Source organism: Sminthopsis crassicaudata, chromosome 1 (assembly GCF_048593235.1).
Source record: "Sminthopsis crassicaudata isolate SCR6 chromosome 1, ASM4859323v1, whole genome shotgun sequence".
Classification (NCBI taxonomy): Eukaryota; Metazoa; Chordata; class Mammalia; order Dasyuromorphia; family Dasyuridae; genus Sminthopsis; species Sminthopsis crassicaudata.
In genome coordinates this window covers 258,240,048-258,252,701 of record NC_133617.1, presented here as the reverse complement: position 1 = coordinate 258,252,701, position 12,654 = coordinate 258,240,048, and the positions used below count along the sequence as shown (strand labels likewise).

The following is a 12,654-nucleotide window of genomic DNA, read 5'->3' as shown; positions in this document are numbered from 1 at the left end:
TCCAAAGGTATGGGCCCTGGACATATGTACTATTTCTTAATAAATTAACCAAAAATATTTTCATTTCTAGGTCACCAGATTTCATTTTGAACAGTAATGTCATTCTGTTGCCAATATCAAGCAAAGGAAGCATACACCAGTTTTTAGTCTCCTACAGTTAAGAAAAGTGGTAGCCCCTTTAACAGTGCCTGAAGGTAAGTCGAAATCTTGTTTTTATACTTAGTATTTGACTGGAATATAAATAAGTTTTTTGCTTATATTTAACTTGGAAACATTTTCGATAGACTATAAATTCAATGATAACAGAAGCTACTTTATTTTTCCTTCACATTCCCAGATTCTACACAGTACTTTGCAATTGAAAATATTTAGTAAATGTGTGGTTTTTAAAATTAAGTTGTTAAATATTATATTGTAATAGAAACATCATTATTGTACCTAGACGAACTAGATTGTTTGTCTTGAAGCAGATTTTTTTTTTTTTTTTTTTTAGCAGTTGCAAGGGAATTTTAATTATTAAAAAATTATTACTTGTCTTAAGGTATAGCCATAATGTGTTAAATGTCTGAGACCAGATTTGAATTTGGGTCCTCCAGAATTCAGATCTTTAGATTGTTGATGTTTAAGTCTGTTGAGGTTTTTTAAAAAATTGTTTAAACCCAGTCCCCTGCCTCAAGGAGCTTATGTTTAAATGGGGGAGACCACATGAAATAAACCTGAGTAAGTGGTAACCTCTGAGAGACACTAGTAGTAGAATGTGAGAGGGTAGAGTTCTATAAAATGAGATGCTATGGTTTGAAGGGAAACCAAGAAATGGAAATGAGGAAATAGCATTTCGAAGATGGGAAAATGAATAGACATATGCATTCTGATATGGGCACTGCTTGTAAATTAATGCAACAGTATCATTGAATATTTGGAGAAAAGATGGGAAGGGTCAAAGTTAGGAGCTTAAAATGTCAAAAAAAATGAATTTTTGTTTGATCCTGGAGATAAGAGCTACTGGAGCTCACTCAACAGAAATGCTTATGGTATATGGTAGATAGTCACTTTTGTCTTTGTTAAAGTGAAAATGCTGATTACCATGTTACTTTATTTTTCATGTAGCAGTTTGACTCTGGTTGCATGCCTACAATGTCCTAAACATTTGTGTTTAATATTAATCACCTTTATATATGAAAGCTGACTAATTGTTTGTATATGTACTTATGCTCTAATAAGATGACTTTTCTTAATGAATGTGCTATATATTAAAAATTGGTCCCTGTTTCTGAATTCTTTTTAGTTCTTAAGTGACCAAATCAGAGTGAGAGACATAAACAACTAGAATCCAGAGAAATCATCATGAAGTTATATGTATTTTTGGTCAACACTGGAACTACCCTAACATTTGATACTGAACTTGCAGTGCAAACGTGAGAATATTTTACTGACAGAAATCTTTGTGTGTGTGTGTAATTTTTAAAAATGCATATTATTATGGTAGGTTATATATAAATGCTTATTCCCTTCTTTTCACTTCCCCTTAAACTTCCTGCTCCCACCCATTGAATAAGACTGCTTGGCAGGTATGAAACCATTTTGTTTAGCAAATCACATTTTGGTTAAGTATGATGAATTTTGTTTATGGTTTGTGAATGCTTTATTTTATTGCTTCAAAAATCTGTAATTTCATTATAATTTCTTAAAACTTTAAAAAATTGCTTCATGAGTTGCTGCTGGTCAAAATTTTTGAGCACCTGAATATACTGTATCTAGTTAGCCTGGTCTTCATTTTATTGTTGGGCCCATGTGTCTTGGGCAGAAACTGTTTGTAGGTACTTCAAGATCTCATTGCCACATTAATTCCAAAAAGAGGTGAGTTAAGAGAAAAGTATGATTCTATAGCCTACAATTCTTTAGAGGAAGTTAGTGCAGGAGTAATGTAATTAAGACTTTAGAAAACATTTCTGTTTTCTAAGGAGAGAGGATGTATCATCGGTAGACTCTTGTGGATATATGGGGAATCAATCAACTTAAATTTTAAGAATAGCTATATAGAAGATGGAAACAATGGTAGGCATTGGACAATGAATACAAAAACATGAAATGGTCCAGATAGTCAGGATTGTGAAACAGGCAGGAAAAAAAATGGCAAGAAAAGGTAACAATATAATCAATTATTTATTTTGTGATCAATAATGAGCTGAAGTTCTTCTTTGGTCACAAATTCCTTCTTCCTCCACAAATCTGAGAGATTAAACTAACTTATGTTCATCTAATTTTGTTTATAGTATCATTCTTTATGTCTAGATCATGAACCCATTTCGACCTTACATTGGAATACGGTCTTAGATGTGGGTCTGTCTACTTTTCTGCCAGACTAGTTTCTAATTTTCCTAGCAGTTTTTGTCAAATAGTGAATTCACAAAACGTGGGGCCTTTGGGTTTGCCAAATACTAGATTGTCATAGTTATTGGCTATTTTGTTCTGTGAACCTAACATATTCCACTGATCAACTTCTCTTTCTTAGCCAGTACCAAATGGTTTTAATGACTGCTGCTTTATAATATAGTTTTAGATCTGGTACAGCTAGGCCACCTTCGTTTGCTTTTCTCTTCATTAATTCTTTTGAAATTCTTTACCTTTTATTCTTCCAGATGAATTTTGTTATTTTTTTTTCTAGTTCAGTAAGATAGTTTTCTTGGGAGTTTGATTGGCATAGCACTAAATAAATTCATTTATTTAGATTCATTTAGGCAGTATTTCATCTTTATTATATTTGCTTAATCTATCCACGAGCACTTGATATTTTTCCAGTTGCTTAGATCTGATTTTATTTGTGTGGAAAGTGTTTTGTAATTTTGCTTAAATATAGTTCCTGACTTTCCTTTGGCAGATAAATTCTGAAATATTTTATATTAGCAATAGTTATTCTAAATGAAATTTTTCTTTGTATCTCTTGCTGTTGGATTTTGTTAATGATATATAAAAATGCTGATTTATGTGGATTTATTTTGTATCCTGCAACTTTGCTAAAGTTTTTGAGTTGATTCTCTGGGGTATCATATCATCTGCAAAGTGATAATTTGATTTCCTCATTACCTACTCTAATTCCTTCAATCTCTTTTTCTTTTCTTATTGCCAAGGTTAGCAAGAAATTTAAGTTTTAATAACCTGAGATGCATGAGGACATAGAGAATATTTGACTGCTTCTGTTATCTTTGTTATAGTTGCAAAGAGAATTGAAAAAATTATTGTCAGTGAAAGATCATGAAGTATGTGAAAGATTGTCAAGGACTAGAAAAGAACAAACTTTAGGGAAGAGCTGTCATTTTAGGATATAGAAAAGCCAGGATTGAGAGAGTCAGACTACAAATTGATTCTGTAGTTGTATGGGAAAATAATTAAAGAGCAGTGTGGTCTTTATACTACACTAGATCACATAGGTTTCAGAAAATCTCATAGAAATGAATATATTGGGGGCGGCTAGGGGGCGCAGTGGATAGAGCACCAGCCTTGAATTCAGGAGTACCCGAGTTCAAATCTGGTCTCAGATACTTAAACACTTCCTAGTTGTGTGACCCTGGGCAAGTCACTTAGCCCCAGCCTCAGAAAAAAAAAAAAATGAATATATTATTAGATTTTCTGAAAATCATAACCAAATAATTTTGTTAACCTATTTCAAGGAGCCCAAAAATGAGTAAAAATCTTTTAGAAACAGAGGGCAAAAAGAAACAGAATGAAATAGCATCTACCAGTCATTTCTTGAAATAAAGCCAAGTGCAATGCAGCCAAAATCCAGAACTTCAAGGATAAGTAAAAAATCTTACAAGTAGCCAAAACAAGTTTAAATAAAAATACGTAGTCACGTTCAGGATATTAAGAGCCATGGATATAGATGTAATTGGCTCCTTGCAAATAGAAAATGAATACAAAAAAATATTCCATGCCTTTAGTTTTAAAATCATTCTCACATTTAAATGGAAAATAATCTTAATTAAAATTCAAATTTACAGAATTTTAGGTAGTTTACAGAATCTTGGTATAAAAACTAAGATTGCTTACATTTGAATTATGAAATTGCTTTTTTTCTCCTTTCCAATAAAAGTGAAAGATTTAACATTTGAGAGAGAGTTTATAAAATAGGTTTGGAATTGTTTGATTTCCTGAGTCCCCCAACACTTGAAACTGTCTTAAGTGTCATATTGACATTGAAATCAGTTTCATTTTGTATTAGGTTACAACTTATACCAGATTTTATTGAGAATTTTCCTTAAGAAAGTAAGGTTTTTTTTTTTGTTTGTTTTGTTTTTTTTGTTACTAAATTAAAAAAGATATCATCAAAAGGAAAGTTTTACTTGTCTGTGAGTATATAGTCCCTTGTAATTATTACAACTTTTACAATTTAATAAAATTTGTCTTGAACTATCTTAATTTGAATTTAGCATAAGCCAGTTAAATTTGTATTTTATATGTGAAAGATACTCTTATTGAAGCAACTGTGAAATAACTTGCTTATCTTTTCTCTTAGTGTGGCAGACCTTAAACATGCAATTCAAAGCAAATATAAGATTGCAATTCACCAGCAGGTACTGGTAGTAAATGGAGGAGAATGTATGGCTTCAGATAGAAGAGTATGCACTTATAGTGCTGGGACAGTAAGTATACACACCTGTCTTCTATTATATACATTTCGTCTGAGGAGGAAACTAATTAGAACCTAAAAATTCTTAGGCTTGCATCCTAGATAATCTTTTTAAGGAGATTGGAAGGATTTTTGTTTATTTTTTGTGTGAGTGTAGTGAATGTGGAAGAAATACAGCCAGAAGAATTATGAAGTATCTGTATGCTAATAAATAATTTTGCTATGAATCTTATAATAATAATTTTAAAGTTGGGAAGGCTTATGAATAAAATTTACTTAATTTTAAAATTATGTTCCTTTTATAATGTAGGACACAAATCCAATTTTTCTGTTTAATAAAGAAATGATCTTATGTGATCGTCCTCCTGCTATTCCCAAAACAACATTTTCAGCAGAAAATGACATGGAATTAAAAGTTGAAGAGTCTTTAATGATGCCTGCAGTTTTCCATACGGTAGCTTCAAGAACACAGCTTGCTGTGGTAAGTTGTACACAAATATCTTTTAAACTTCAAATAATTTCAACTTGTGTCCAGCAGAATTTTTTTATTTTACGTCATTAGAATCTTTTATTTATTAGAGCCTTCACATTAAACATAAATTTTTGTTTATGAAAATCAAAAAAGAAGAAAAATCGAGAACTGATTGTTCAGTGTTGCATGCTATTGTCTTTCCCTCCCTCTGGAGAAGTCAGTCTCCTTTGGGGTCATATTTATTCTTTGTAACTTTATAACATTCATTTTTTATTATTGTGTGGTAGTTTGTTTTTGTTTTTGTTTTTGTTTTGTTTTTTGCTGAGGCAATTCAGGTTAAGGGTACCCAGGGTCACACAGCTAGGAAAGTAAGCTGGTGCTCTATCTGCTGTGCCACCTAGCTGCCCCATGTGTGGTAGTTCTTTTATGTATGTTAACGTAGTCAAAATGATGAGAGGAGCCCCATAACTCTTTCTCCCTGACTTTGGGAATGAGACATGAGGTAAAGCACTTGATGCTCCTTGGAGGAGAAAATCTCCTGCCTCAGTAAGAGCCCCAGGGAATCAGGTAAAGTGGAATCAGACCTAGTGGTCTAGGTGGGGCTGGTTGAGTCCTGAGCTAAAGAATTCCAACTGGATTCAATTGAAGATCTTCTTTTCAATTCAGCTCAAGCAGGACCCATCCCCATCAAGAGCAACCCCCAGATTGTAGCCCAGGCTTATAAAAAAGTCAATCTAAAATCCTTTCTTTGCAGAGATCCTAACATGCCATGCCATGCCATGCTATGCCAAGGAAACCTCTGGAATAATACTCTGTTCCACTGCTACCCTCTCTTTATCCTCACCTATTTCCCTAATGAGACTTTATTCCTCTCTGCCTGGATTTCTTTAAACTTCTATGTCAGACTTTGCCACTAAGGAATTCAACCTTCAATTCTTGCATAGCAAAGGCCGACTTCCCAATGTCAATACTAAACCTCTTTTATCAATCTAGGTTTTTGGGTTCCTAATTCCTTTACGAGGAATCTCTGTGCTGACTTAATCGGGATTCCCCAAAATCCCTACCCATGTGCCAAATCCCAAGGCATATAGGGAAGCCAAGCTTCTCCATTTGGTTCCTTGAACCACAAACCTGCAACTAGACCTCATTTTACTCCCTCACCACCAGGAACCTTAATTTCATTTTGGCTCCCTAAATCTAGACCTCATTTAATTCCCCAACAGAAGGGAACACCTAAATCTAAACTTAATCAATTGTATGTATTTTGTTGTGCTTCACTCAGTCCATTTCTTTACACTCTTCTCTGTAGTTATCATATATTCACCACTTTTTACAACCCACTAATATTTCATTATATTCCATGTAACACAATCATTTTCTAATTGATGAATATTCTTGTTTCCAGTTCTTTGCTAGCACAAAAAATGCTACTTTACAGCATGCTTTATTTATATCAATATTTTCTTTTTATTCCAATCACTTGTTTTCTCTTTAGTCATGATTTCTTTTGTTGATATTGCTATGCAAGACATAAATCTGTCATTTTGTTCCTTTTTAACTTTCAGGAACCATTTGGGAAAATTTGCTGCTATTCAGTTCTCTCTTGGAAATCCATAGATTTCATCTGGAATCGGTTTAATTTCCTTTGTTTTGCAGTTTTTATTTAGAGATATTTGCAGTCATTTAAATCTCTTGGGAGCCTTTTTTACTTATGTTTTAATAATTTCTGTTTTATATATTTGTGTTCTAGGTTTTTAATTGAGCTGTCTTCTTCCTGAGATCTTTGATTTGTTTTATTCCCCCCTGTGCCCTTTTATTCTCCTGTCTTTCATTTCCTGACTTCTCTCTGTTTGATGGGTGGTCTCCCAAATATTGTAGTAGACTCTGTGGCTCTTATTATATTGGTTATTAATCTTTCACCAAGCTAAAACTTATACCAAGTGTCTTCTGGGGAAGTGGGATTATCTCCATCCGAATCCTTGTCTAACTCCCTTTTCTTTCTTGCTTAGAGGCTTTTGATAAGCATGTAAATTAGATTTAAGTGAGGCAGAGTTGCACTCTGATTTAGTTCTCTTTGTTCTTAATTTGCTGGCTAAGCTTTGCTGCCCTAGGCAGAACCGCCCTTTTTACCTTCTTTGCTTCCTCCTCTTGGAAGTGGTGGAAGTTTAGTTCTACTGTGTCTTGTCACAGAATGGGAGAGTGAGGGCAGGGACAGGGTGTGCTGGAATAGACTGGGCAGGCAGGGAAATTAGTATCCCAGAGCACAAGCTACATCTTGCCAGAGTTTGTGGCCTCATGACCTCACCACTGTATGCTTTTTGGTGTTTTGACCAGTAAAGATAGCTGGAATTGCTCATAAGTTAGTTTTGTTCTTGGATAGTTTTTGAGAATTAGAGACCCTGTTAGTTTGTTTTGTAGAATCTTTTTAAATTAATGATTTTCTTGGGGTATTTGCCTTTAGTGGATTCCTGGGTTAAAAATTATGCACTAAAGTTTTAGTGACTTTAAATAACAGCAAATTGCTTACCCATATAGTTGAACATGTTTACAACTCCACCAATAATACATGAATGTCTATGTTTCTGATAAAGTCTTGGGTTATCCAGGTGGGCATTATCTGAGAAAACCTGAATCACTGGGTATGGAAGCCTGCCTATTTCCTGAGGCAACTTCTGATCATCTCAGCCTTTAAGTGGTCCTTTTGTTCTTAACTTGGGCTTTTGATTACAGTCCCATCCTAGGTGGAGGTCTCTGGAACTCCAGCTTTACTGTTTCCAGTAAACAGCTTGCTAACTTCTCTGAATTTAGCCTGCTACAGAGGCTCCTTGTTATAACTGATTTTTTTTTTTTTTTTAAAGGCTACTCTGGCCTCATGGTATATTTCTGTTTTACAGTTAACCTCTTTGGTAAATGTCCCAACAGCTAATGCTTATTAGGACCCAAACTTCCTTTTAGGGTCAGCCCTATAATTCCTCACTTGTCAAGTGTTAATGGCTTCTTCCTCCTGTTTAGTACTAGGTACTTGTTTTCCCCCATTTAATTGTTAAAACCCCTTTTCCTTGCTAAAGACAATATTGGATTTAGCCTGCTCTTAGCAGCATAATTATTATTATTATTAATTTTTTTTTTTTTACAATTATTTAATTTTATTCTAAAATGTGGTAGATAATTGCTGGCACACATTTCTGACTCGGCACAATGCTTTATCCAATCTGTTACTTTTTTTTTTTTTTTTTTTATAATTATAAAAAATTTTTTTGACAGTACATATGCATGAGTAATTTTTTTGTAACATTATCCCTTGTATTCATTTTTCCAAATTTTCCCCTTCCTCCCTCTACTCCCTCTCCTAGATGACAGGCAATCCCATACATTTTACATGTGTTACAGTATAACCTAGATACAATATATGTGTGTAAATCCCATTTTCTTGTTGCACGTTAAGAATTGGGTTCTGAAGGTATAAGTAACCTGGGTAGATAGACAGTAGTGCTAACAATTTACATTCACTTCCCAGTGTTCCTTCTCTGGGTGTAGTTATTTCTGTCCATCATTGATTAACTGGAAGTGAGTTGGATCTTCTTTATGTTGAAGATATCCACTTCCATCAGAATATATCTTCATACGGCATTGAAGTGTACAGCGATCTTCTGGTTCTATTCATTTCACTCAGTATCAGTTGATGTAAGTCTCTCCAAGCCTCTCTGTATTCCTCCTGCTGGTCATTTCTTACAGAACAATAATATTCCATAACCTTCATATACCATAATTTACCCAACCATTCTCCAGTTGATGGACATCGATACGTTTTCCAGTTTCTAGCCACAACAAAAAGAGCTGCCACAAACATTTTGGCACGTACAGGTCCCTTTCCCCTCCTCAATATTTCTTTGGGATATAAGCCCCATAGCAGCAATGCTGGATCAAAGGATATGCACAGTTTGATAACTTTTTGGGCATAGTTCCAAATTGCTCTCCAGAATGGCCGGATTCTTTCACAACTCCACCAACAATGCATTAGTGTCCCAGTTTTCCCACATCCCTCCAACATTCATCATTATTTGTTCCTGTCATCTTAGCCAATCTGACAAGTATGTAATGGTATCTCAGAGTTGTCTTAATTTGCATTTCTCTGATCAGTAGTGATTTGGAACACTTTCATATGAGTGGATATAGTTTCAATTTCATCATCTGAGAATTGTCTGTTCATATCCTTTGACCATTTATCAATTGGAGAATGGTTTGATTTTTTATAAATTAGGGTCAGTTCTCTATATAGTTTGGAAATGAGGCCTTTATCAGAACCTTTAACTGTAAAAATATTTTCCCAATTTGTTACTTCCCTTCTAATCTTGTTTGCATTAGTTTGTAAGGAAACCTTTTAGTTTGATGTAATCAAAATCTTCTGTTTTGTGGTCAATAATGATCTCAAGTTCTCCTCAGGTCATAAATTCCTTCCTCTTCCACTAGTTTAAGTGGTAGATTATCTTCTGTTCTTCTAATCTATTTTATGGTCTCATTCTTTATGCCTAAATCATGGACTCATTTTGATCTTATCTTGGTATATGGTGTTAAGTGTGGATCCATATCTAATTTCTGCCATACTAATTTCCAGTTTTCCCAACATTTTTTTTCAAATAATGAATTTTTATCCCAAATGTTGGTAACTTTGAGTTTGTCAAATACTAGATTACTATAGTTGTACCCTTTTTTGTCCTTTGTACCTAATCTGTTCCACTGATCGACTGGTCTATTTCTTAGCCAATACCAAATGGTTTTGGTGACTTAGCAGCATAATTAAATACTCCTGATCAACCTCATAACACTAATCATTCTGTAGCAGACATTTTGGTGGTCTGGTACAAGGAGAATCTGACTGCACCTCATTTCTACAACCCCTTACACTGATAGGAATAATCTTTTGTTATTTTCTTGGTGGGAAGTGAAATCTCAGTGTTGATTGTACTTTTCTTTACAACTTTCCTTCCTTGATGAAAAGTTGTTTGCAATTTTCTTTAATTTTCCCTCCTTTGTGAAAAAGTGTAAACTTGATTTCTTCCTTTCCTAATGGTATGTTACAATCATTGAGAACCTTTTATCTGCCAACTCTTTTTAGTTAGGCCTTAAAAACCTTATTTCTGCTTGTCATTAAAGTTGATTTCTAGGAATCTTCTTGACTAACCTAATTAAATAATTAACTAAATTAGCCTAACTAAAATAATTGTATGTGCAAATAATTTATCCAATTTTAGTATTTTTGCTTATCCTTTATTATAATTTTGTATATATTCTTTAGTAATAGTGTTGTTTTTGTTGACAATAACTACAGATAAAGTTTAGCCACTGGAGACCAATTCCTCCATCCCCCAACCCATCCTTCATATACACATAACATGCCTCATGTCACAATGGTTGAAAGGGAATGCTTTAAATATCTGGGTTTAAGTCTTGACTCTGACATAAGTTTTGTGAACAAGGACAAGTAAACTGAAATGCCACAGTAATGAGCACATCAGACTAGAAATCAGAAAAACCTGAGTTCAAATATAGATTAAAGACAATTACTGTATGATCTTGTGCAAACTACTTAACTTCTGTCAGCCTTAGTTTCCTCATCTATAACATAGAGATAACAGCACAGACCTCAAGTTAGGAAGGGATTTGTAAAGAACTTTGCTAACTTTTAAGTACTGTATAAATACTAATTATCATTTGTGTATAGCTATTATTAAATCAGTTAACCTCTAATTAACCCAGATCATTGTTCTGGACTTTTGCAATTTATTGTAGTGAATAAAGGACTAAATTTTGTCCTTGATTCATAACACTTTTTTTGCCACTTACCTTGTATAGGTCACTTCATATTTCTAGGCTGTAACCATCTTAACTGTAAAATGAAGAGGCTGAACTAATTGGCCTTTAAAGTCAGTATTATATCTCTTAATTCTCTGATACCATAAATAAGAATAAGAATTTTCTATTTAAAAAGTTTGAGGACCACTGGTCTAGATGATCTGTTTTCAGAATTTTAAGAAACATAAGAATTTTCTCATTCTAATTCATTTCCTTTGTAATCTTAATTTTTTAATGTAATCTGTAATTTTCCCTCTATGAGTCCATGGTCTTCATGAAACTGAAAAATGACACAAAAACAATATGGTTAATTAAATAGTTATAAAAAGTTGTCAGTCTTTTTATATTGAAAGATGTTTTTGCACCTTGATTTCCCTTAATTGAAGAAATGAAATCACAGGTTTGTATATATAGATACACTCAGTCTTTATAGTTCAACATATTAATAGTTCTAATATCTGATTCATGTGGGCCCGTAAATAATTTTTCATTGAAACATTTGTGAAGAATTAGTTATTTTAGTCTATGCAAAGAGTCTTAATTGAAAAAAAAAATGCCAAGTAAGATATCTTGCTTTTGTAGATCTGGAGTTACTTGCTTTTTGTAGTCCTGAGGACTAAGATAATATTCCAGGATTGTGGAATGATTGAGTGAGTGAATGAATGAATGAATGAAAGATTTATTAAGCTCTTACTATGTACAAAGCACTGTTTTTAAATATTAAGTAGGATACAAGTAGAAAAATAGGATTGTCTTTGCTTTTAAGGAGCTCACATTCTCATAAGGCAGATAATACATGAAAGTTACACGTCATATGGAAAAGTCTCTTACACTGGTACACTAGTAAAGCAGATAATGCTTTTTGTCATTTTTACTAATAAAATGATAAGCGTGTTGTTGAACCATTTGAGAATGAAAAGGACTATGATAACAACTGGGAGGGAGGTCTTCAGTTGTTATGGCTGTGCCACTTGCAGGAACCCAGGCTGTATCTCCAAAGGGTTTGCTTCCCAGAATAATGACTGGAAATAATAATTCCCAGAAGTCTCTAGTCTAGAAGTTTTCCTTTTCTCAAGTCCTGGTTTCACAGTCCTATATTGTCTCTGTCAGAATCCTAGAGTTCACATATCTAGAAGCAGGAAGGAATGCCATAGTACCCCCAAAACGTCCTTTTATAGATGAGGAAACTGGCACAAGTACCAAACATTGAAGATGAAATTTAAATTCCATATACTAAAACTGTAATAACATTCAACTTCAATGTGTATTTTTTGTTGCAACTTTATTATTTTTAAAATTTTATCTTTTCATTTTTATTTTTTAAAGAATTACGCTTTTAGGGGCAGCCAGATGGCATAGTGGATAGTTCATGGCCCTGGAGTGAGGAGGACCAGAGTTCAAATTTGGCTTCAAACACTTGATACTTAATAGCTGTGTGACCCTGAGCAAGTCACTTAACTCCTATTGCTTCGCCAAAAAAAAAAAAAAAGGCACAAATAAAACAAAATTAGAATTTTAGTTTTTAAGAAGTTTGTTTGACTTGATTTAGCCATTTTGAAATCTCAGGAGAAACACATTCACAGCTTTTGTTATAGTTGCCATAAGGGAAATAGTTATCATTGTCCCTTGCCTCCTAGGATCTTTTGTCATTGCCTTCTCTACTTGAGTAGTAGTAGGTCATGTTTAAAATGATTTAATGGAA

General features: G+C 33.6%; 1 protein-coding gene across 2 annotated transcripts in view; it reads left to right on the top strand.

Moving 5' to 3' along the window:
- The window catches only part of RB1CC1 (RB1 inducible coiled-coil 1), a 68,724-nt gene that overhangs the window by 12,548 nt on the left and 43,522 nt on the right, over positions 1–12,654 (top strand). For both annotated transcript variants that reach the window (XM_074278304.1, XM_074278293.1), the window contains exons 2-5: positions 71–194; positions 1,286–1,415; positions 4,514–4,640; positions 4,938–5,108. In XM_074278304.1, coding sequence (XP_074134405.1) covers positions 1,345–1,415; positions 4,514–4,640; positions 4,938–5,108 — 369 coding nt within the window. In that variant the 5' untranslated portion in view covers positions 71–194; positions 1,286–1,344. The remainder of the gene's footprint in view (positions 1–70; positions 195–1,285; positions 1,416–4,513; positions 4,641–4,937; positions 5,109–12,654) is intronic.